At 39.8% G+C, this 25,741-nt stretch overlaps 1 protein-coding gene and 1 long non-coding RNA gene across 2 annotated transcripts in view; one reads left to right on the forward strand and one right to left on the reverse strand.

Moving 5' to 3' along the window:
- The window catches only part of LOC123858345 (uncharacterized), a 230,154-nt gene that overhangs the window by 156,361 nt on the left and 48,052 nt on the right, over positions 1-25,741 (reverse strand). The gene's annotated exons all lie outside the window — the stretch shown is intronic.
- The window catches only part of CUNH1orf87 (chromosome unknown C1orf87 homolog), an 80,880-nt gene that overhangs the window by 22,662 nt on the left and 32,477 nt on the right, over positions 1-25,741 (forward strand). Inside the window, 4 exon segments of the mRNA XM_064587490.1 lie at positions 12,296-12,436; positions 13,014-13,277; positions 15,872-15,993; positions 19,668-19,830. Of these exon segments, the coding sequence (XP_064443560.1) occupies positions 12,296-12,436; positions 13,014-13,277; positions 15,872-15,993; positions 19,668-19,830 (690 nt within the window).

Consider the following 25,741-nt stretch of genomic DNA (forward strand, 5'->3'; position numbering starts at 1 on the left):
ACTTTTGTTTCCAAAATGCTTCTCTCTATATATTAACCCAAAGCCAACATCCTATTTAATCGACAAACACTAGAGGCTTTCACATTAGAGTCTGGAAGAAGTCAAGGGTATCTGTTATTTCCACTGGTTTTTAATATTATGTTGCAAGTATTTGCCAAGTAATTAAACAAAAGAAAGCAATTATAAGCATAATAATTAGAAAGGTAGAGGAAAAACTATTTTCAGATGATAAGATTATACATATAAAATTTCAAAACAGCTTATGAAGAAACTACTAAAACACTAAGAGAATTTGGCAAAACAGGATTATATCATCAATATATAAAAATCAGTGGCCTTCACATATATAAATAAAAACTAGTTAGGACAAAAAACGGAAGGCAGCATTTGTAATAACAAATAAAAGCATAACTAAATTAACTAAATAAGTAAATAAATCAAATGCAGAGTCAAACTTAATAAGAAATGTCCAAACCTTTATGAGAAAAAATATAAAACTCTCCTACAAGACACAAGAGTAGATTTGAACAATGGAAAGGTATAGTATGTTCTTATACAGAAAAAAGTTAACATCATCAATCTCTATCAAAATCCCAATGACTTTTTTTTTGCAGAAATATGAACCCATCCTAAAATTCATATGGAATCTCAAGGGACCCTGAAGATCTAAAGCAAACCTTAAAAAGAAGGTACTTCAAAGGTACAATAATAAAAACAGTATAGTACTGGCATAAAGACAGATATAGAGACCAACAGAATAGAATAGGGTCCACAATAAATCCTCACATATTTGGTCAAATGATTTTTTTTAACAAGGGTACCAAGATGATTCAATGGGGAAAAGATGACTTTTTCAAGAAATGTCACTAGAAAAACTGGATGTCCACATGCAAAAGTTTGCAGTTGGACCCTTACCTAATACCATATACAAAAATTAACTGAAAATGGATCCATGACTTAAATACAGATGCAAAATGATAAAACTCTTAGAAGAAAAAATAGGGAAAAATCTTCAGATTGGACCTGACAATGATTTCTTGGATATCACCCCAAAAGCATAGGCACCAAAAAAAGTTGTGTGCCACAATACACAATTGACTGTAAAAAGGCAAGCCACATGATGGGAGAAAGTATTGGCAAATCCCATATCTGATGAGAGATTAATATCCAGAATACATAGAGAACTCCAAAGCTCAACAACCAAAAAACAAGCAATCTGATTCAAAAATGGGCAAGGACCTGAATAGACATTTCTTTAAAGAAGATTTAAAAATGGACAATAAGCACCTGAAAAGATATTCAACATCACTAATTAGGGCAACGCAAATCAAAACTACAATGAGATACCACTTCACACCCATTAGGATAGCTACAACCAAGGAAGACAAAAAACCAGAAAACAACAAATGTTAGCAGAGATATGGAGTCATTGGAAAGTTTGTGCACTGTTTGTAGAAATGTAAAGTGGTAAAATCAGAAAACAAAACAGTATGAAAACAGTATGGTAGCTTCTCAAAAAAATTAAAAAATTAAAAACAGAATTACCATATCATCCACCTAGTCCATTCGTGGGGATATACACAAAAGAATTGAAAGGAGGGTCTCAAGGAGATATTTATATACCCATGTTCATAGCATTATTCACAGTAGCTAAAATGGGGAAGCCACCCAAATATCCATCAAAGGTAAGTGGATAAGCAAATTCTGGAACATATGCACATGATGGAATATTACCCAGCCTTACAAAGGAAGGAAATTCTGCCACATGCTATAAAATGGATGAACCTTGAGGACATTTACTAAGTAAAATAGGCCTGCCACCAAAAGACAAATACCATGTGACTCCACTTACAAAAGATACTTAGAGTAGTCAAATCATAGCAACAGAAAGTAGATTAGTAGCTGCCAGGGACTTGGGGGAGGAAGGAATAGGCAGTTATTGTTGAATGGGTATAGACATTCAGCTTTGTGTGATGAAAAGAGCCGTGGGGATGGATATGGGGGGTGGCTGCACAATAGGAATGTACTTAATCCCACTGAACGGTATTCTCAGAAATGGTTAAGATAATAAATTTTATGTTATGTATATTTTACCACAATAAAAAAATCTTGAAAAAAAGTTAACAACATCAAGATGTCGATCCTCCCTGAGGTAATTTATAAATTTAATGTGATTCTAATAAGAATGGTACTAGATTTTTGTTTCATTTTCTTTTGGAACTAGTCAAATTGATTAAACATTAATTTGAAATAACAAAACCAGAAAGAAGAGTCAGGAATAGAAGAGCAATGGGTGTAGGGCTAGCATTAACAAATATAAAATATAAAATCTCTATATCTAAAATAATGTGATTTTGGGGGCGCTTGGGTGGCTCAGTCAGTTAAGCGGCTGCCTTCGGCTCAGGTCATGATCCCAGGGTCCTGGGATCGAGCCCCGCATCGGGCTCCCTGCTCAGCGGGGAGTCTGCTTCTCCCTCTCCCACTCCCCCTGCTTGTGTTCCCTCTCTCGCTGTGTGTGTCTCTCTCTGTCAATTAAATAAAATCTTAAAAAAATAAATAAATAAATAAAAAATAAAATAATGTGATTTTGGCACATGAATAGATAGGAGACTAATGGAATTGAAAAGAAAAATCAACAAACAGACCCAATGGCGTATTGCGGTTTTGTATATAATAAAGATTATATTGCAAATTAGTAGGGAAAAGATGGACTTTTTAATAAGTAATGCTGGGATTACTGGATAGCCACAGAGAAAATTTTAAATTGGGCCTCTCATATATTGTACATACATATGATGTACACTGGGATATATTCCAAATGGATCAGAGGCTGAAATGTAAAAGAAATAAACCTACACAATAGTGCAAGAAAATGGATGATTTCCTCTGTAATTTGAGATAAGGGGACATTTCTCAACTGTGACTCAAAATGCAGATACAATAAGAAAAAAAGTGATAATTTGACTATATATATGTGGCCAGAACCACTGTGTACAAAGTGTCCATACATACCCGATAAACTGAGGAAGAAATCTGTAATTTATATCATAGATAAATATGTCCCTAACATATAGAATCTTCTATCAAAAAGAAAAAGAAAAAAAAGACAGTAAACTATTAGGAAAATGGGCAAAACATTAAGGACGGTTCACAGAAAGATAAATGTACATGGTCTCAAAGCATATCAAAAAATATAGTATTGCTCTTAATAAAAGGAATATAAATTAACACCACCATGAGATATAATTTCTCACAACTACATTGGCAAAAATCCAGAAAATTGACAACATACTTTGTTGGAAGTTAGAGAAGTTTAAACTAGAAAACCACTTTGACAGGAAATTTGGCAATAATTAGCAAAACTATATATGCATTTATTTGTTGACATGAAAAATCTCACTTTCAAAATCTATCCCAAGGATCACTGGAAAAATGTGAAAAGATTTATGCAGAAAGTATTCACTGTAGCATTACTTGTTACAAAAAAAAAAAAAAAACAACAACACTATTAACAACCTAAATTCCCATCCATAAGGGACTGGTTGAATAAATAACAGTTCATCCACACAGAGTATTATAAAACCTTTAAAATTGTAAAAAGTAATGAAGAATATCACAATATAAACAGTTTTAAAGTATATAAATATCACTACGTATCATTGTATGGAGTAATCTAACTAGATATAGCATTAACTAAATGAAAGCAAGGTGAAGAAAAGTATGTAGATTATGCTTCGTGGTATCTATCTATCATCTATCTATTGCTTATGTTTTTAAAAATGAAGGAATTAATAAAAAGGATTTTAAAAAGTGGTTATCTCTTGGGGATAAAGGGAAAATGTTGGAAGGATCAAAAACAGAAACAACTCATCTCTGAATAAGTCATTTTTATAGATTTGGCTTTGGAACCACATAAATATTTCACATAAATATAAAACAAATTTAAAAATTAAAAAATCAATTCCTAAAAATCAAAACCAAAATAAGTTTGTGTTGGCTATCTATTGCTGAATAACAAACTGTCCCAAAAGATAGCTACATAAAACAATAACCATACATCATCTTGCACTGTTTCTGAGGGACAAGAATCCAGGAGCAGCTTAGATGAGTGGTTCTAGTTCAAGGTCTCCCCTGAAATTTCACTCCAAATGTCGGCCAGGAATGCAGTCACCTGAAGGCTTGACCAGGACAAGAAGATTCACTTCTAGGCTTATTTGAGTGGCTACTGACAGAGGCCTCATTTACTTGCTGGCTGTTGCCAGAGGGAAGAGTCTTTTTTGTATTTGGGCCTCTCTATAGGGCTGCTCAAGACATGGTATCTGGCATTCCAAAGATGAGTTATCCCAGAAAGAAAGATAGAGTGTGTGCACCCAACCATAGCAGTAAGTCCAATGTCTGTAATAACCTAATCTCAGAAGTGACATACCGTACTAGAGTATTTTATTGGTTACAGAGATAATCCTAATGAGAAGGGGTGGGGGAAGAACTGCACAAGGACTTGAGTCCTAGGAGGCAGGGATTACTTAGAGCCACCCTGGAGACTGGGTACCACGTGAACCTATGTACTAATTGGCAATAAAACCAAAGAGAATGGAACTATTGTAAATGACTTTTTTAAAGATGTATTTATGTATTTGAGAGAGAGAGAGCGTGCGCGTGAGCAGGTGGAGGGGCAGAGGGGGAGAGAGAGAGGGACTCCCCGCTGAGTGCAAAGCCTGACTCGGGGCTCTATCTCACAACTCTGATCTCACAGCCCTGAGATCATGACCTGAGCCAAAATCAAGAGTCAGAGTCTTAACGAACTAAACCACCCAGGCAATGACTTTAAATGACTTTAAAACATAATGACTTCACTCTGTGTCTCTTGTGGGATGTATACTCTAAGGAAAATAGTTTTTGAAAAACTATCTTCAAATGTTTTCAGTAACCATTATGTTGATATTATTATTGTGTGTATGTATTGTAGAATAAAGCAAATGAGTCATTATCTTGGTGTTTTTACATTTGGGATTTCTGGTGTAGGAGAAATGAAATATAGATATAATATTGATGAGATTTTATAAAACCCCAAAGACCTACATTTGAATTGGGAATATCAGTATGCACTCCTTTTAAGAAAATAGATTTCCTAGCTTTGTTCATTGAAAAAAAAAAAAAAACACAGAAACAATGACCAACCATATAGCAATGAGTACCCTAGCACCTGCATCATGTTCAGTAAATTCTGAAGGCTGATCCCAGCTTTGAGCCTGGAACATCTATTTATACCAAAAGCAATTAAGATAACAAACACCTTCCATTGTCAAAAAAAAAAAAAAAGACTTGGAATCTAACTTAAAATGGCTCTCACTATTAAAAAAACAAAAAAAGAAAATAAAGAAAAGCCCAAACCACTTATATTTTCGCTATCAGTAAACATAACAATTATAATGATTTAAATGCATTATATATGTTTAAATCTCTAACTTTATAGTGATTCTTTAGAAAAAAACAAAAATTCATTGGTCACCTCTGAAGAATCCTAGGGAACAAACTATTTTTAAAACTGATAAATCAAAGGAGCATTTATTGTTTGCCTTTTCTATACAAACTGTATTTTAGATAATAGTTAATGACGGCAGTTTCTCTGTAAAAAAGTATTCCTGTTGATGTAAAAGTTGGGTATTCATCTTTTCTGATGGCTGAGTAATATTCCATTGTATATATGGACCATATCTTCTTTATCCATACATCTGTTGAAGGGCATTTCGGCTCTTTCCACAGTTTGGCTATTGCGGACATTGCTGCTATGAACATTGGGGTGCATATGGCCCTTCTTTTCACTACATCTGTGTCTTTAGGGTAAATACCCAGTAGTGCAATTTCTAGGTCATAGGGTAGCTCTATTTTTAACTTTTTGAGGCACCTCCACACTGTTTTCCAAAGTGGCTGTACCAACTTGCATTCCCACCAACAGTGTAAGAGGGTTCCCCTTTCTCCACAACTTCTCCAACATTTGTTGTTTATTTCCCTGTCCATTTTTGCCATTCTAACTGGTGTAAGGTTGTATCTCAGTGTGGTTTTGATTTGGATTTCCCTGACGGCTAATGATGATGAACATTTTTTCATGTGTCTGTTAGCCATTTGTATGTCTTTGGAGAAGTGTCTGTTCATCTCTTCTGCCCACTTTTTGACTTGATTATTTGTTTTTTGGGTGTTGAGTTTGAGAAGTTCTTTACAGATTTTGGACACCAGCCCTTTATCTGTAGTGTCATTTGCAAATATCTTCTCCCATTCTGTGGGTTGCCAACTTTTACATCAACATGGATGGGACTGGAGGAGATTCTGCTAAGTGAAATAAGTCAAGCAGAGAAAGTCAATTATCATATGGTTTCACTTATTTGTGGAATATAAGGAATAACATGGAGGACATTAGGAGAAGGAAGGGAAAAATGGGCAGGGGGAATTGGAGGGAGAGATGAACCATGAGAGACTATGGACCTGAGAAACAAACAGGGTTTTGGAGGGGAGGGGGGAGGGGGGATTGGTTAGCCCGGTGATGGGTATTAAGGAGGGCACGTACTGCATGGAGCACTGGGTGTTATATGAAAACAATGGATCATGGATCACTACATCAAAAACTAATGATGTATTGTATGGTGACTAACATAACATAATAAAATTTTAAAAAAAAAGTATTCCTATTAATCTATTGAAAATGAGAACTGATGGGTGCCTGGGTGGCTCAGATGGTTAAGCGTCTGCCTTCGGCTCAGGTCATGATCCCAGGGTCCTGGGATCGAGTCCCACATCCGGCTCCCTGCTCCTTGGGAGCCTGCTTCTCCCTCTGCCTCTCTCTCTCTCTCTCTCTGTCTCTCATGAATAAATAAATAAAATCTTTAAAAAAAAAAAAAGAAAATGAGAACTGATAATAGGATAAGAATATCATCATTTCCAAAACGCTAATGAAAAAAAAAATGGACTAAAGTAAGACAACCTGACAGCATTTGTTTGCATGGGGCAACGTACCACCTATGTAACAATCTTGCTTAAAACAACTGAACTTGAAGAAGATCAAGACCCTAGTCCTAGCTATTATTTTCTAATAAATATATGGGACAGTTTGTTAAACAGCATAGAAATACAAGCAAGGAAACCCAGACTGTGGAAAATTTTGTAGGGCAGACAACACAGCTTCTTCAACAAATAAATTGCAAAGGGAAAAACTGCACAAAAAGGAGCAGGGGGATAGGAAGAAGTAGAAATTTAAAAAGGTGTAAAAGAGGGGCGCCTGGGTGGCTCAGTCGTTAAGCGTCTGCCTTCGGCTCAGGTCATGATCCCAGGATCCTGGGATCGAGTCCCACATCGGGCTCCCTGTTCGGCGGGAAGCCTGCTTCTCCCTCTCCCACTCCCCCTGCTTGTGTTCCTGCTCTCGCTGTCTCTCTCTCTGTCAAATAAATAAATAAAATCTTTAAAAAAAAAAAAAAAGGTGTAAAAGATTGAAGCCAATTGCAATATATGGATCTTATTTGGTCCCTGTTTTGAATAAACAAACTGTAAAAATAAGATTTATCAGATAATTGGGAGATTTTGAACAATTGACTGGATATTAGATGATGTTAAGGGATTACCATGTTTAAAAGTATTATAATGTTATTATGGTTATATTTTCAAAGAATCGTTATCCTTAAAGCAGTGGTTCTCAAACTTTAGCATGCATTACAAGTACTGGAGGGCTTACTAAAACACAGATTTCTGGACCCCGAACTCAGAAATTCTCATTCGGTGGTGTTGGGCTGGGTCTCAAGAATTCACATTCCTAACACATTTCTAGGTGATGCTGAGGCTTCTGGCCCAAGAACCTCACTTTGAAAACCACTGCTTTAGAGATGTATGCTGAAAAAAATGTGGATGAAATAATACACCATCTGTGGTTTACTTCATTTCTGGTGGCGGGTGATGTGGGTATAAATAAAACAAGAATGTCAGTTGATAATTACAGCTTGGTGATGAGTACATGGAGTTCCATTATACTATCCTGGACACATGTGCCTATGTTTGAAGTTTTCCATAATTATAACTTCCCATAAAGTTAAAATGTAAAGAAAATAAAAATTTTTACAAATATAAATAAAATAGTCAAATGATTAATTCTAATATTGTATTGGTTTAAGGTATATATTAACATCGTATGTTAAATCTATTAATTTGGAAATGCTGGTTTTTTTCAATTCTACATTTCTTGAGAAATCCTATCAAGCTTTTTATACGCATCTTTCTTGTTGTATTTATTGTCACTAGGTTCCCTTTTTGAACCATTTAACAGCTTTCTAGAACACTTCAACAACTTGGTCTAAAATGTTGAGGAAACAGAACTTTTCAAATCTTCATTTGATGCTGTCTCTGCAGATTTTCTCCCAAGCCCCGGCTACGCATTGCACAGTATTAAGACAATTTGGTGTGTTCACTTGTCTTAGAGGAAAGTGTCCACGGATTCCACAATATAACCACTTTAAAGTAATTTATAAGCAATCTTAAAAAAAAAAAAAAAGACTTGTTTACACTCCTCACAGTTGCAAGTTTCCAACACCCCAAGAAGAATTACCAAATCTGTGTTAGATTTCTGTGCTCCGTTTGTAACAATTCCTCTAGGTAAATATCACAAAACTAGTATTATGCCCCAAACTCATTTCAGGCTATTGTGTCATCCGCAAGCACTATTTTGTGATTCAAAGTAAAGCAAATGATAGAAAACTATAGTACTGGAGATTTTATAGTTACTCTGGCAACTTCTGAAGTCAGAAACATGGTGATTCTTGGTCAACATTTTCCATTTTATCTTCTTTGACACTTTGTGGATACACTTGGTGATTGACGTCAGTGAAGAGAGAAATCTAGAGCCCCGCTTGGGCTGGGCCTGAACAAGTCATCATCACCATTCTGAAACTGTGTTTTTCTATTTGCTCTTCCAATTTGGCACTGTTCTTAAATGCTGGGAGTCAGCAAGACACAAAACCGTTCTGGCCCACACAGTGTTCACACTCTATTGGAGGGAGATATACAGCAAATACCAAACTTCTGGGGTTCACAAAATGTTTAAAATACATTATAATACTCATTGCTCGCAGCAGTCCTGGGAGTAGAATATATATTCCTCTTTCCATAGGGAAGGCCATAAAATTTATTCTGTGATACTTAGGCTGAAAGATCTATGAGGGCAGGAATCCTACCTGCCTTGTTCACCTGTATCCATAGTGCTGAAAACAAAGGCACTCAATAAACTTTGGTGTTTTAAATGAGAAAAGGGACACCTTGACTCCACTGAGATGATGAAGTATTGATAAATGCTCCTTTAGAATACTGCAATATAAAAGTGTATCAGTTCTCAGAGGCAAAAAAAGGTTTACATGTGGCTGAAAATGGAAATGTTTTCTATTACAAATAATTTCCAATGAAACATACTGTTCTAAGAAATACCTGAGATGCCTAGCCAAATATTTTACAGGATGAATCTGCTCTGTGGACTGAATGAATGTGGAATCTCTCTCATCCTGGGGGTAGTGGTACAAAGCAGGGTTCAAGTCTTATCTGCACAATTCACTAGGGGGTAAATTTGGGACAACTCTGACCTAGTCTTAGCTCTACTGAAAACATTTCTGCGGCTCCCACTTCCCTCAGAAGAAAGCACAGAGGCTAATCGGACTTGAGGCAATTCACCCCCTTTCTCCTATCTCCCTCTGCAGCCTTAACTTTTGCCTTTTTCAAAACTTAAACTATGCTCTGGAAGTATTCCTCTCTCTTTTAGGAGCCTGTGTATACCTTTGAGGTTTTCAACATCCAGTTTCCTTTTCCTGGGCCCTTTCTTCTTCTCTTCTCCTCCCTCTCTACTCGTTAGCCTATCCAAATCCAAACCTAACTCATGTTTCAAGCCTAGACTTAAATGTCATTGCCTCCAGGCCTGGACCACCAAGTCCAGGTCAGGTGGACCTGTGGACAGTTCTGACAGTGACCCTCACTGCTCCATACGGTGCTGTCACGAGTACTTGCTGTCCCCTCACCATCTGTGAGCTCTGTAAGAGCAGGAACCAAATCTGTTTTGTTCACTGTAGGGCCTATCACCCTGCCTGGCCCAGGTTAGGCAAGCCATAAATATTTCTTAACTAATATTTAATAAACTTACTTAACTTCTGAAAGGCTTGTTGTAAAGATAAAATGGATTAAAGATTAAATGGAATGATATAAACAAAGCATCCATATGGTACCTTGTACAGAGTCTGTGCCCAATAAATACCTTGTTATTTTTATGCCTATTCTAGAACTCTCTGCCACTCCTGCTCGCTCTTCCCACTCTAGAGAGCCTCTTGATTTTTCTGTAAAATGCTTCATGACTATAAAGCACCTGTAGGTTGCTATCCATACTGACAGGTTATTTAAAGTGCCTATCAATTGAGTACAGACATTCAGTTTTCAGTGAATCATTCTGATAACTGTCTTCTTTCAATTGTCTGATATTAAAAATAACCATGTGTCTCAATTTGTACCCAAAATGTTATTTTTTTTAATCTGGTATGACAAGGTAACAGAGTGACAACTGCTTTTGAAAGAATAGTTTCTTGGGGCGCCTGGGTGGCTCAGTCGTTCAGCGTCTGCCTTCAGCTCAGGTCATGATCCCAGGGTCCTGGGATCAAGCCCCGCATCAGGCTCCCTCCTCAGCCGGAAGCCTGCTTCTCCCTCTCCCACTCCCCCTGCTTGTGTTCCCTCTCTCACTGTGTCTCTCTCTCTCTCAAATAAATAAAATCTTTAAAAAAAAAAAAAAGAAAGAATAGTTTCTTAACATTTCCCACGAAAAGGGGGCATGAGACAGCACAGGATCACACGGGGAAGCGCCACGCTCAGTCAGGAGGCAGAAGTGAGGGGAAAGCACAGGCTACAGCCCTTACTGAGGTTTCTAGGGGAAAGGCAAGGCAGGGTAGGGTAAACAGCTTAGGACTGGCTAGTCTGAAAAATTCCAGCAGGCTTTGAGCCTAGGGGCTGTCCCCAGCTGTCTAATATCTGGACTGGGTTGATTTTGGGCAGGGGAAATATTTGCTTGGAGAGAAATTAATTAACCCTGGGAAGGGCAATCTCTTCCAGACAGCAAGGCTGCCCAAGATGTCAAAACATCATAAAATCTAGAAAATTTAAAAAAAAAAAACATAATTAATATACCATACTCCATACTCCATTGCAAAAGGGAATGGTATTTTATCACTGACCTTTGTTCCATCATTTATTCTATTGTAACCTTTAATAATACTGCTCTTAGGATATAACATGCTGGTCTTTTTAATCTCTTCTATTCCATTCTTGACAAAACTTACAATTGCCTTTGCTGCCAATATACTGAGGAAGTATAATAAATACTTCCTCAATCTGCTAATTAAAACAGCCTAAGGGGGTGCCTGGCTGGCTCAATCAGTAGAACAGGTGACCCTCAGTCTCAGAGTTGGAAGATCAAGCCCCACTTTGGGCATGGAGGCTACTTAAAAAATAAGTAAGGGCGCCTGGGTGGCTCAGTTGGTTAAGCGACTGCCTTCAGCTCAGGTCATGATCCTGGAGTCCCAGGATCGAGTCCCGCATCGGGCTCCTTGCTCAGCGAGGAGTCTGCTTCTCCCTCTGACCCTCCCCACCTCATGCTCTCTCTCTCATTCTCTCTCTCTCAAATAAATAAAAAATTTAAAAAAAATAAGTAAATAAAAATAAAACAGCTTAAGGATACCCTTATCTCTAATAAGAACTTTACTTTTGCCTATGAATACCTTACGTTCTACCTCTTTTTCCTTTGTCTGCCACAGACACCTTTCTTGCAAAGGTGAAACAGCATTGTTTTATTGTTAATGTATTTGTCAGACATGTTAATCGCATAATGCTGAGATTGATGTTGAGGCAAGCTTTCTTCTTTGGGGACTGAATGATTCAATGACTATATGGGCTGAAGTCATTTGGAACTGGGAATGTGTTTTAAGAGATTGGTTCCTCACTCATATTCTCCCTTCTTTCTTTTTTTTTTTTTTTAAAGGTTTTATTTATTTATTTGACAGAGAGAGACACAGCGAGAGGGGGAACACAAGCAGGGGGAGTGGGAGAGGGAGAAGCAGGCTCCCCGCAGAGCAGGGAGCCCGATGCGGGACTCGATCCCAGGACCCTGGGACCATGACCTGAGCCGAAGGCAGTCGCTTAACCAACTGAGCCACCCAGGCGCCCTCTCCCTTCTTTCCTCTTTCTCTTTTCCTCTCCCCTTCTGATCCTTACTAACATATGTCTTTGTTTCTTTAAGATTCCCAGCCAGGCAAATGCCCACTGCAGCTCGGTACCAACTGGAGACCAGTCCCTGTCCTATATCCATGGCCTCCCCAGAAGAAACATTAGAGACCGGTCCTTGGAACAGATGGCAAGGGACAGCTCTGACCAACCTGAGGTACCTATACTAAGACTGGACTTGTTTTCTATTGTGGATGAAGGGTATTATTTGATGCCTGTAAATTTTAATGTGGAGCAGATAATGAGACAGTCTGAGGATGGACTGGGGGACATCAGAAGCCATATGTCCAATCAGCCTCCAAGAACTTCCTGGTGAGCTCACAGGCAAACCTCAAATGCCTCACCTGAACTTCTCATCTTTCTCCTACCTTCTTCCTCCCAGATCCAATGGGTCTCTAAGACTTGGCATTCTAAATTCCCTTATATTTAAAAAAATATTTTACGGAAGACCTGTGATATAACCTAAGGAGGCTTCTAACAGAGTATGCACTTTAAAATGATTTGCTTCTTTTCTTCTCCTGAAGGCAAAGGTCCCGAGGCATTGCAAACTAATGAATACACCCAGATCGAATTCCTGCTTCCAGTATTACCAACTTGTCTTATTCTAGGCCAGGCCTGAAAGTGGATGCTCTGATACCAGGCAGGCCCACTAGGTTTCTGCTTCCTTGCATTGGCCTTCAGCCTTTTTATTTTAGAGCCCTGTTAATTTATTGTTGCTATTGCTCTTGTGTCAGGATTTTGGCCAGAGACCAAGTGGAACAACAAGAGAAGATGCTTTTCTTCTTGCCCTGGTCAAAAGAGAACTCAGATCACGCCCTTTGAGTTCTGGCTTACTAGAAAAATTTCAGAAAGAGCTGAAGACCCTGGATCCTATCTCTTCAGGATTTCTTCTCCAATCTCAACTGAGCCGCCTTTTCTTGAGGCATGAAGTCCCTCTACAGTTACCAACAGTCAAGATCCTTTGCCAGAGATTTTCTAGGAGGGACTCTCCAGAAATGGTACAGCCATGCTGCTATTTTAAGTGTGGGTTCCTTTTGTTTATTTTATTTGTACCCACCAGAGTAATAGAATTAAAAGGTTAGTTTCTTTCTTAAAAATAACCTTTACTATTGAAACTTAAGACACAAAGCTTATTTTTATTCATATGTGGAAATTTCTAGTCAGAATAGACGAGAATAGAAAATAGTTTAAGGTCTCTTAGGGCTACTTGATTTCTTTTTCAAAGACTTTCCTGTCCTGGCTTTCACTGGCTGCTCCTAGCACTATTGGGGTGGTTACAGATTTAGGATAATGGGCTCACTTGAATCTCATTGACAAGTTGGTCAGTCTGTAAGTTCTGAGATAAGAATGGTGAATTTGACTAGGATGTATCAGGACAGCTCCTAGAGAATTAGAGGTGGGGGGTATCTTTGAAATATAATATGACCACCATTTTACTAATTAGGAAACTGAGACCCATAGTGGGGTAAGGAAATCATGCAGTGCACCCAGAGAATTAATGGCAGACCCAGGGCAGAGATAAAGGCTCCCCACTGACAACTCCAGGGTTCTTGCTCTGAGCACTGCACTTTCCAAGCTTACATTTGTGGGTGGATACAAAGCACAGTCCAAATGCAAGCAAATTCTAGAGGAATATATTCTACAATAGGAAAAAGTAATAGCAGTGGGTAAATCATGAGTGAGCATGTGCTGATAGAAAACCAGGCCAGGGCACCTGGGTGGCTCAGATGGTTAAGTGTCTGCCTTTGGCTCAGGTCTGATCCTGGGGTCCTGGGATCAAGTCCCACATCGGGCTCTCTGCTCAGCAGGGAGCCTGCTTCTCCCTCTGTTTCTGCCTCTCTCTCGCTCTGTCTCTCATGAATAAATAAAATCTTTTTTTAAAGATTTTATTTATTTATTTGACAGAGAGAGACACAGCCAGAGAGGGAACACAAGCAGGAGGAGTGGGAGAGGGAGAAGCAGGCTCTCCACTGAACAGGGAGCCCAATGCGGAGCTTGATCCCAGGACCCTGGCACCACGACCCAAGCTGAAGGCAGCCACTTAACTGACTGAGCCACCCAGGTGCCCCAAATAAATAAAATCTTAAAAAAAGAAAAGAAAAGCAGGCCAAAACCAACCTCATAGGGGTAATATGAGAATTTAGCAATATAATAGATGCAAATTACCTGGTCATGAGCTTAGTATTTAGTAGGTACTCAAATAAATGTTAGTTTTTTCTCATGCCCATCTCTAATCCACTATAATTAGTTGTATATTGATGGTAGGTATTTAGTGATACAATGTCAGTACAACCACTGTGAATCTTCAGTTTCATCAAATTCTCTGGCCTGAGACCAAGTTTATATCAGAAACTTATATAGCTTCACTCCCCAAATGTTACCTCCTCCAGCACCCTGGAGTTGCCTGCCCACCAGAGTCCCTAGGATGTCATCCAGACCAGCAATGGAAATGGACAACATTCCCTCAGTCCTTTCCTGGGAGGGGGCGGGGGGGAGTGTGTGTGGGGGAGGGGAGTCCTCGAGATTCTTCATTTAGCTTAATAAAGCTTTGTCCTCAAATAATTTGAATATATCTGCTGGATATATCTAAATATAAGCCTATATTTTATATAATAAGTATATAAGAGATGTGAGAGAGAGAGAGAGAAGCTAGAGGCTAGTTTAGGCTGTAGTAACAAATAGCCCCAAAGTGGCAGTGGCCCAAAACAACAGAAGTTTCTTTCTCACTTACATTTCCATAATAAGTCACTCACTGTCATTTATCTTAGCTCCAAAATCCAGGCTGATGAAGCAGTGACTCTGGTGTATTTTTGGATGTGCTGGCAGAGGGGGAAAAAAGAAAGCTCTGGAGCATCTCGTGTGAGCAGTTTAATCCTCAACCAGAAGGAACACATGTCACTTCTGCTCACAACTCATTGTCCAGAAATGTTCCCATAGCCCTACCCAACCACAGGGCAATCAGGAAGGGAGAATAATAGGAATATTTGGTAAAGAGCACTAATAATTATTATACTCTATTTTTAAAACCAGTTAAAAAACTTTCAATGAAAGGTTTTTTTAAATATTTTCTTTAAAAATTTTATTTATTTATTTGAGAGAGAGAGAATGAGAGACAGAGAGCACAAGAGGGAAGAGGATCAGAGGGAGAAGCAGACCCCCAGCCGAGCAGGGAGCCCGATGCAGGACTCGATCCCGGGACTCCAGGATCATGACCTGAGCTGAAAGCAGTCATTTAACCAACTGAGCCACCCAGGCGCCCGGTTTTTTTTAAATATTTTATTTATTTATTTATTTGAGACAGAGAGTACAAGTGGGAGGCACAGAGGGAGAAGGAGAGAGAATCTGAAGCAGACTCTGTGCTGAGCTCAGAGCCCAATGCAGAGCTCGATCTCACGACCGTGAGATCAGGACCTGAGCTGAAACCAAGAGTTGGATGCTTAACTGACTGAGCCACCCAGGCACCCCTTAATAAAAGTTTTTTTATTAAAACATTTCCAAAAACTCTGTCTCAACAGGCATTTCACTTATGGGCTTTTCTTTCTCTTACATGTACACTAAATAAGGATGTTCTGTTTTCCTATTGGATTTTCAGGTGAATTATGGAAAGCTCCTCTGGTTTTTAAGAGCTGCAGCTTTAGATGATCCACAGCAAAGCAAAGAAGCTGTGGGCAGCAACCCCAGGAAATCTCAGGGTTGTCATCATCATGGCCAAAGGTACTTTCTTTCTTTCCTTGGGCATAGTGTTCCTAGACTTCTAGAACTGGATGTGATTTTGGAGGCCATTCACCCGAAAAGCTCACCCAGTATAGAATCACTGTGCCCTTCACCTCATGCTTATCATTTCCTCTCTCTCTCTCTCTCTCATAGACAGGCCAGCACAGAAAGTTATTTGCACCAATTGCATAGGTTTCTTGAGATCAAGCATGTGTCTTTTTTATGAGGTTGCCACGTGACAATGAAAACCCTCATTATAGAATAAGAAATGATCGTATACTGATGCAGAGCTCCAGTCTATGAAGTGTGATTCCAGAAATATGTTTGGTCAATGAACTTCTGGCTTACAGGCACTAGCAAAGAAGGGTTTCAGGTACCAGCATCAATAATGTAATCTCAAGGGAAATAAATGACACATAGTAAAAATAGGATGTGAGGAATATCTTTAGAGAGGAGGCACAGTAGAGCATGGTAGTCCCTGTGTTCTCCAAGAAAGTTGACAAAGTGCAGTGGTTAGGAGCATAGCCTCTATTACCAGAAGCCTAGGCTCAGTTCCTGTTTCTGCCATTTAATGGCTGTGTAACCTTGAGCTAGTCACTTACCTTCTCTGTGCTTCCATTGTGAAATGGGAGCCATAAGAGATTTCCCTTCACTTCATAGATTTGGAGAGTAACTTAATCAATGCAAAGTTCTTAAAAACAGTATCTGATACATAGGAAATGCTATATAAGAATTTTTTTTAGTATTATTTTTAAACTATCCTACCAGAAGACACTCTTTTCAGTTACAAATAATGGGACACAGTGGTTAAGAGCCACGGTATTGGAATTCATCACTTCACTCTAGGAAAACAGTTTCCTACAAAAATGGCCCTGGGCCAAGTGTTGGACTTGCTTCCTTTCTACAGTGTGCCCTTTTCATGCCTTTTTATATTCATTGAATACCAGCTGCTTGCCAGGGACACCTTGCCGGGGATAGTGAATTCAGAGGTTGGTAAGGCCCAGTCTTTCCCTCAAGGCTCAAAGGGCAAAGAAAGACACTGCCAGGTGGGTACACCAGTCAAATATCTGGGAGCAACTGTCCTATGGAGGGCCGTAAAGCCCCAGAAATATTTAATAATCAGCAACCACACTTCATAAAACACAGACAATGAGATCTGGGCCCTGTGAGGTGCCATTGGCAGATATGGGTCTTAATGAGTCCTGGACAGGAAGGCGTTCCTGAGCCCTAGACTACGTTATATCTCGCAGTCTCTCTGTGGTATGGCCCCACAGTCCTTTCCCTGCCTAATGGCCACTGTATTTGTAATTACTAACTTGACATTTGAGGTTAGTAATAGTGTCTGCCCTGGCCAGCTTGGTGTCCAGCATCATTCCCGGCACATGGGAGATGCTCAATGAATATTTTTTTAATGTAATTGGTACCTCCAATTATCCACTTGCAGAGACATCTGGATACCTCCTCTATAAAAATGGTGCACAAAGAGATCACTTTGAACTCATCGGAGAAGGTGCTGCTTGATACAAACCAGACAGTGTGTTTGTGGAAGTGTGGAACTGATGGCCTAAATGAACCCAGGCTCTTTGTTAATTAACGTGCTGCTCAGGAAAAGGCCCTCCCATGTTCTGTCAGGTAGAGCCTTTAATGGGGCAGCTCTGTGATGTTTAAAAAGCCTCCAGCATCACCTGTAGCAATAGCTCTCCTTACCTAAGTTGGACCAGATGAAACCACCTCCCACAGCAGGTTTCCTAAGAAACCCCACCAGCTGAAGCAAATGGGTTCCATACAACTCCTGCCCATTTCATACTTGCATTTCGGATACAGGGGCCAAAGCCTCATGAATTCCTACCCCCAGGAACTGGCATTGCAAGAAAAGGAAAGAGGAAGGAAAACTTGTGATTCAGATCTGGGACAGACACATCTGATTGGCAAGGTCTGGGTCATGGGCTCTCTCAGCAAAGAGAGTCTCGTAAAGCACATAGCTGGCATTTTCCTCCGCTAGACTGAGAGGCAGACTCCTGAGCTGGAGAACATTCTGAACTGGGAAGGAGGGTGCAGAAACTATATGACCCAAACAAAGACAAACAGCCACTCCTTCTGTCCTGTACCAAGCTTTCAGAAAATATGAGCTGTTAGGCCAAAACTCAAGTAAGAGTCACAGAGCAAAAAGAAGATACAGGGGCACCTGGGTGGCTCAGTTGGTTATGCGACCACCTTTTGATTTCAGCTCAGGTCATGATCTCAGGGTCGTGAGATCAAGCCCCCCATCAGGCTTTGCGCTCAGCAGGGAGTCTGTTTGAGATTCCCTCCCTCCCCCTCTGCCTCCCCTTCTACTTCTCACCCCACTCATGTGTGCTCCCTCTCTCTCTCCCTAATACAAATAAATAAAATTCTTTAAGAAAAAAAGAAGATACAATATGACCTCTAGTAAAAGTTAAATACATATAAAAATAATTAATTCCAAGTACTGTACAAGATCCCCAGGAAATAGTAAAAAACAAAACAGACTTGAGCCACGTCTGATGGAGCAGTCTAGTAGGGAAGTCAGACATGAAACAATAGCTAAAGAAATAAAGATGTGATTGCAACCTAAGGGAGACTTATTTAGGAAAAGAAAAAGGAATTTTGAAAGAGCTGATCAAGCATGGGGTGCTGGAGCATCACTGAGGGCCAATTAGGAGCACCACTTCCCAGATCGTCTTTCAGTGACATCCTTTTTGTAGTTTGAAGTCGGCCATGGTGGGAGTACTCAAACCGTGAAAATTAGTAATGCCACAAATCAGGGCATTATCTTGGAGAGCGGGTTGTTAAGTTTACTGACACACCACTGAAAGGAAGCTGATTTACAGGAGTGGAGGTTGGGAGATGTCAGAGACTGTCCCTGTAGGGAAGTGGCATTTTACATTGAGACAGTGGAAATTAGAAAAAGCTTCACTGCCAAGAAGATAGTTCAGCTGGATCTGGAATGACACATCATTTGAATGCTAAATGAGTAAACATCTCAAACTAGTTTCATAAAATAAATGACTATAACACTTTATCACCCTTGGGTTTTCACCTATTATTTAAAGTAACAATAGTCAGTGAGATAAACCATCGTAATAATTACAAACATTTGCAAGATCATTATTCCCAAAACTTTTCTCGGTTTTCTAGATAAAAATTGCAGAGTCAAGGATAACAAAGGAAGTTCACTTGATTCAAGATTTCCTTCTACAGAGGTTCCATGGTTATAGGGAATCTGGCAGGATCCACTTTGCTTTGCCTGTGGCAAGGGACAGTTTGGAAGTTTGATTTGCCATCAATAATTATCTGGGCTTAAGAGAAGTAAGATCAAGCAGCTAAAGTAAACTACTGTGGTCACTTGTAATTGTTCCTCTCAACCTGGAAAAAAGAGTGAGAGTGGATTACAAATTTTGGTTTCTGTTCTAGCCGAATTGGTTGGTGCCTCCTGGAAAAGGCTCTAGTGGTCAGTAGAATGGAACAGATTGGAGATAATCTAGGAAATCTCTATGTGCAGACCCCATGACCAGGTTCCTGAGACTTAGGAGACCTTACTGGGTGGGTTCTCTGGGTTCACGGTGTATGTCAGGGCTGAGAGATGTAGTATGAAAACACGCAGCGGCTTTGGGTGGATCATGTTTTCACAGGCTTTCCCCTGCACCTCCATGCAGTATGGCTCCTCGAGATGCCAGCCCTCGGTCAGAAGTGGGCAAGAACCTGTTGGAGATCCTGATGGCACTAAGGACAACCCATGGAAAACTCGACCTAGAGGGCCTCAGTCTGAGTTTCCGGAAAGAAGACCACTCTTTCTCCGGTTCCCTACCCCCACCCAAGGTAACGAAAATTAGAGTTCCAATGTGTTTGTCTCCAAAGCCTACCTCAAGGTCTAACAGAAAGCTCAGTTATGATCTGTGTTCTGCCTGTGGATAACATTATACAATTGTTTGTTTTCTGTGCCTGAGAGGAGAAAAACAAAAGGAAAAAAGAATTGTAGAATATGCAGAATTGGTCCAGGAATTACTTATGCTGGGATATGTTCTATGTTAATAATAGAGAATAGGATAACACCCAAATAATATTTCATAATGGAAAACAAATATTTTTTCCAAGGCCAAATGTTCATTTCTCATACCCTCTACCAGCTCAGTGACATTAGCATGTGTTATCCCATTCCTTAGAACACCCAATTTTTAGGAACTAATGTGATTTATTGCTGATAGAGATTAGCATGCTGTTTTAGAGCATTAACAGTGCAGACGTGTTTTATGGAAGAGGATCCGGAACCATATAAACTCAAGTGTTGTCTTTAGCCAAACAAACCCTAGTCATGAGGCTACCTTGTATACAGGTGAAATAATAATTACGACTATTACTACAATTTCATCAACAACAACTTGTCACCACCAGACTTTATTGAGTTCTTACTAAGTGCCAAGCACTGCACTAAATGCTTTATTTACATTCTCTCATTTAACATTTACAGATAACTACAAAATCCAGACAGATGTTATAATACCCATTTAATGAAAAAGACTGAGTCTCAGAGAGGCCAATTGAATCACCCAAGGGCCACAGCTAGCAAGCAGCAGAGTCAAGGTTCAAAGTACAGTAGAATACTGGATATTGAGAGCCAGAATTGGAACTCTATTCAGCAAAAGATATCTGGAATTATCCATTGAGTCCAGGATATAAGACTTAGAATTCCAGAGGAGTAGAAGGGATTTATAATTGCAGGGGGAAAAAAAGAAAGTGCTATAGAAAAGATTGGAAAATGCCTCTCATCTAGGTAAACAGGGGTTAGAATTGAGAGAATTAAGAGGAGCATATGACATTCTATTAAGAAAGCAAGGACAGAGGATGCTGGAAGTAGATTCTTATTCCAGGACAGAAGCAGCTTTCTCTGTGCTTTCATTTGCACAGTCAGCTAACCATGCAAGGGCAAAGGTAATGATAGTATGTACATGTGTGTGTATGTATGTGAATATTACACATGCAAGTATGTTTCACTGGAAAGAGGGAGAGAGCACACTGCAGGAGATTCCACACAACATAAATGGCTTTTATTGTGTACATAATATCAGTGGAAATAGAATAAGAAGCAGCAATTCTTTGTTAGATTGGAAATTACATGACACCATCAATGAAGCTTGAATGTTCTCAGGTGATACTAGTAGAATAAAACATAAATAACATGAATCAAAATAAATTTGCTTAAACTCTTTGAGTCTTCAGATTTTTCAGCTGGAAAAAAAAAAAACTGGGTTTCAAATATCTATCTCCTGCATCTATTGTGAGGATTAAACAAAATAAGTATGTGAAGGCACTTAACCACGCTAATATATGAGGCACTCAGTAAACACTAGTTTCTTTTTCTTCTAATAAAAAAAAAATCAGTATTTGGTTAAATTATTACTCAAAACAGCCCAAGGAAAGAGGATATTTCCAGGGTCAAGTGATGGCCACATTGAGCACTGGCTATCAGAGCTGGCCCTGAAAGCTTAAATTTGTGGTTCATATCCAAGGAAATGGGGCACATTTTCCTTGAAGCTGGTCTGTCTCTCTTGAGCCATCTGGCATCTCTTAAGACATCTGGAACTCACTCAAAGTATATTGCAGTCTGGGAGGCATGTAAAATAGAATTCTGTTTCCCCAGAACGTGAGACAAATTGAGGCCCAAGGGACATTGGATACAAAAAGCAGCAGCAGCTGCGCCCCCACATTCATGTTGCTAGACACAGGACTTCATGGTAGATAGGGAAAGGCTATGAGTTGGAAGGGCTTCTCTTTTTGAACAGCAATTCTTAATCTCCTTGGAGTGTAGGGGAAAGAATCACAGACCTCCTTAAGTTTCTCATGAAATCTATGCACCCTGTTGTGCCCCTGTGTGTGCGTTTTTTTTGGGGGGGTGCCATCCTCACAGCCATTTCAGAGGGCTCACAGATCATCTGTAGCTTCTCAGATAAATAAATGCAGTCTTGAAGGATAATCTGTGGGTCTTGCCACTTAAATGAATGAAATTTTGCCATTCTCAAAGAATAGTCTAAAAATATGTCAAATATCTACCATCCCCATTCTGTGGACTCAGTCCTCCTGTTCCTCTAGCCCATCTTTGATGCAATGATGGATTCTGGCAGGATTGCTGAGGCAACGTAGATCCACATCCAGTGTTCTGAGCACTATGATAAGCCACTAAGGACAAGAGACTATTATGATTTCAGTTCCTGAGTTCTCCAGGAGCTCAGGGGAAAGATGACATTTTAAACATGTCACAGTTCTGTATGACAAATGCAGTGATGGCAGTAACTTGGAACACAGAGAAAGAACAACAAGCTAGCCTGGCTCAAAACCCCTCCAAAAAGATGATGCAAATACTAAATCTTAGAGGACAGGTGAATTTGGCAAAGAATTAGGAGGAGGGGCAGAGGAAGGGATGGGAAAGGTATTCTAGGTAAAAAGAACAATGTGAAACAGGACTGAAATGAGAGAGAGCATGGCTAATTCAGGGAACTGGAAGTCATTCATATAGACAGAATATAGTGGGTGTGTGGTGGCTGGGGATGGTGGGAGATGCTGCCCAAGTTGATGTTAGAATGGAAAATAGGAGCCAGTTTATGAAGGGTCTTTCTAAGGAGCTAAACTTTACCCTGAAGGCCCAAAGGGATCATCAAAAGATATTAAACAGTGGGCGCCTGGGTGGCTCAGTTGGTTGGGCGACTGCCTTCGGCTCAGGTCATGATCCTAGAGTCCCTGGATCGAGTCCTGCATCAGGCTCCCTGCTCGGCAGGGAGTCTGCTTCTCCCTCTGGCCCTCCCCCCTCTCATGTGCTCTCTCTCTCAAATAAATAAATAAAACCTTTAAAAAAAAAAGATATTAAACAGTGAATGATATGATCAAATTCGAAATTTGAAAAAAGCAGTCTAATGGAATATGAAGAATTAGAGGTAAAGAGACCCTTTAGAAGGCTATTCCAATAATCAAGCAAGAAATTAGGAGGCTTTAAACCAGGCCAGTTAACAGGAGAGATAGAGATATTAAGGAGGTAGGAAAGTAGGTCTTGGTGACTAACTAGATATGGGCCCTGAATTAGGGAGAATCAAAAATGACTCCCAAGGTTCTGGCCTTGGCAACTTGGTGAGTGGTGGTACCATTCTCTGTGATAGAAAAGAGACAAGGAGGGGCGCCTGGGTGGCTCAGTCGTTAAGCGTCTGCCTTCAGCTCAGGTCATGATCCCAGGGTCCTGGGATCGAGCCCCGCATCGGGCTCCCTGCCCAGCGAGAAGCCTGATTCTCCCTCTCCCACTCCCCCTGCTTGTGTTCCCTCTCTCGCTGTGTCTCTCTCTGTCAAATAAATAAATAAAATCTTTAAAAAAAAAAAGAAAGTGGAGTCAGCAGCTGATAGATTATACATATAGGGTGAGTGAAAAGGAGTAGTGCCGGGCGCCTGGGTGGCTCAGTCGTTAAGCGTCTGCCTTTGGCTCGGGTCATGATCCCAGGGTCCTGGGATCGAGTCCCACATCGTGCTCCCCGCTCGGCGGGAAGCCTGCTTCTCCCTCTCCCACTCCCCCTGCTTGTGTTCCCTCTCTCGCTATGTCTCTCTCTGTCAAATAAATAAATAAAATCTTTAAAAAAAAAAAAAAAGAAAAGAGACAAGGAGTAGCTTTGGAGGGGTGGAGGGTGGGATGAGGAGCTCAGTTTTCAATACATTGTTCTGGGTTGAGAGATTAAAGCTAAATAATGATTTAAAGGTCTTTGATATACAGTTGAAGCCATGGGAGTAGTTAGGGTTACCCAAGGACACAATGGAAAGTGAAAAGGGAAAGTAGAGGAGGACACTGTAGAAGAAGAGAAGCCAACAAAGGAGACTAAAAATAATCACAAGAGGCATGGGAGTGGTCAAGAAAGCCAAAAAAGAGATTTATAGAAGGATGGCATGATCAGTCATGTTACATGCTGTGAAGAGACCAATAATTGGGACTGAAAAGTACTCATGCAATTTCAAACCATGGAAGTTACCAGTGACTTGGCAAATACAGTTTAAGTACAGTGATGGAGTAAAATGCAAATGGAGCCTTAAGTGGGAAGAGAGGAAGTTGAGAGAGCATCTGTGCGCCACTCTTTCAAGGAGCATTTAGGGGAAATGAATATTTATTTCACATGTCATTTTCTAAATAACATAGACATTTTATTTACATTTGATTAAAAAACATTTCCTTACTAAACAGAAGAAACTACACATAATGAAATGTTTTCTTTTTGAACAAGGGTCATCATTATGAATATTCAAGCTTTAAACAATTTTAGTAATAATCCTGAATAACACTAAGTTGCCAGAATTTTCTGGTAGATGTTTTTTTGCTCCTTTATAACTGTCAGCTCTTAGCAGCCATCAATCAATCTGCTTCTAGGAACCCTGATGTACTATTTCTAATCTGCTATTCATTTTAGCCTAGAGCAAAACTCAGTGTTGCCAGAAGTAAATGAACTGTTTTTAGAACAACCCCTTACACTGATGTTTAAAAATATATTAATATGCTGTAATCATGGAGATAATTCAATTCTTATTTAAGGAGTAAAATGGCATAATGTGACTAATTTCTACCTCTCTAAATTTATTTTTGTCAATCTCTGCCCATACACACTCTACTCTTTACTGTCTTCAACTCTTTCATTCACTTCCTTGTTCATCTACGTATTTATTTGTTCAATAATTATTGATACTTTATTTTTCAACACGGTGCTAAACAAATGGTGATTGAAAAATGAATGAAACACAGCTGAAGCCCTCAGTAATCCCGTGTCTTGTAGAGAAGCTCTAGTGACCAGATCATTACTGCCCAGCTGGGAAAAGGGTATAAAACTATAGTAGAGTGGATAATGTCAAAATATATGCAGTTTCTAAAAAGCACCATACTCTTTCTCATCCATTAATCACACATGATTTTCTTCTGCCTGGAATTTTCCCTGACCCCTTACTCTTCTGGTAAACTCCTACTCAGTTTTTTATGTTCCAAATTGATGATCTTTTTTCCTCTGTTAAGCATCCCTGACAGGACTCCCCTATACCTAGGAAGTAACATGTACAAGTTTTGAACCGAGATTTGTTGTTTGTTTCCTTACATAAAGATAAACAAAGATTAGTTTTTTGTCACTGTTTTAAAATCTAGGTTTTATACATTATTCAGCTATGTTCAGACCAACAGATCAGGAGATCATTGCCACTGAAGAGATAGCTTGTTAAACACAGTTTCCAAGGCAAGGGAGCATGGCACACCCACACAGACTCTTCCAGAAGCAGCAGGGCTAGTCAGGAGGCAGAGGGGATAAGGGGAAAATGTGGGCAGGAGCCCTTATGGTGGAATGGACAAGGCAGGGTAAGCAGGTTTAGGATTGGTTAGTTTGGATAATTTCAGTGAGCTCTGGGGCATAGGGGCTATCCCTAGGTGCCTAGTGTTTGACCCTGGGGCAATAAGGGAAGGGAAATAGTGGCCCCAGGGTGAGAGCCCTCCCCGGCCATAAAAAGGAGGTTGGTTTGCATATGAAAGAAAAACACACTTCAAAGCCAGTCCTTTACCATCTCTAGGAATTGGCTAGCCCTGGGAGGGGCAATCACTCCAGGGTCAGCACAGCTCTGGATGTCAAATCATCAGAGTAAAAAAACATGCATAATACAATCACTATACTGAACTTCCTCTCAAAGTAATAATAGTAGCTACTGTTCAGTCCAAACACAAATTAGACATCTTTTT

Source organism: Mirounga angustirostris, unplaced genomic scaffold (genome assembly GCF_029215605.1).
Source record: "Mirounga angustirostris isolate CCGP_5_RB_7025 unplaced genomic scaffold, mMirAng1.0.hap1 SCAF_4, whole genome shotgun sequence".
Taxonomy (NCBI): domain Eukaryota; kingdom Metazoa; phylum Chordata; class Mammalia; order Carnivora; family Phocidae; genus Mirounga; species Mirounga angustirostris.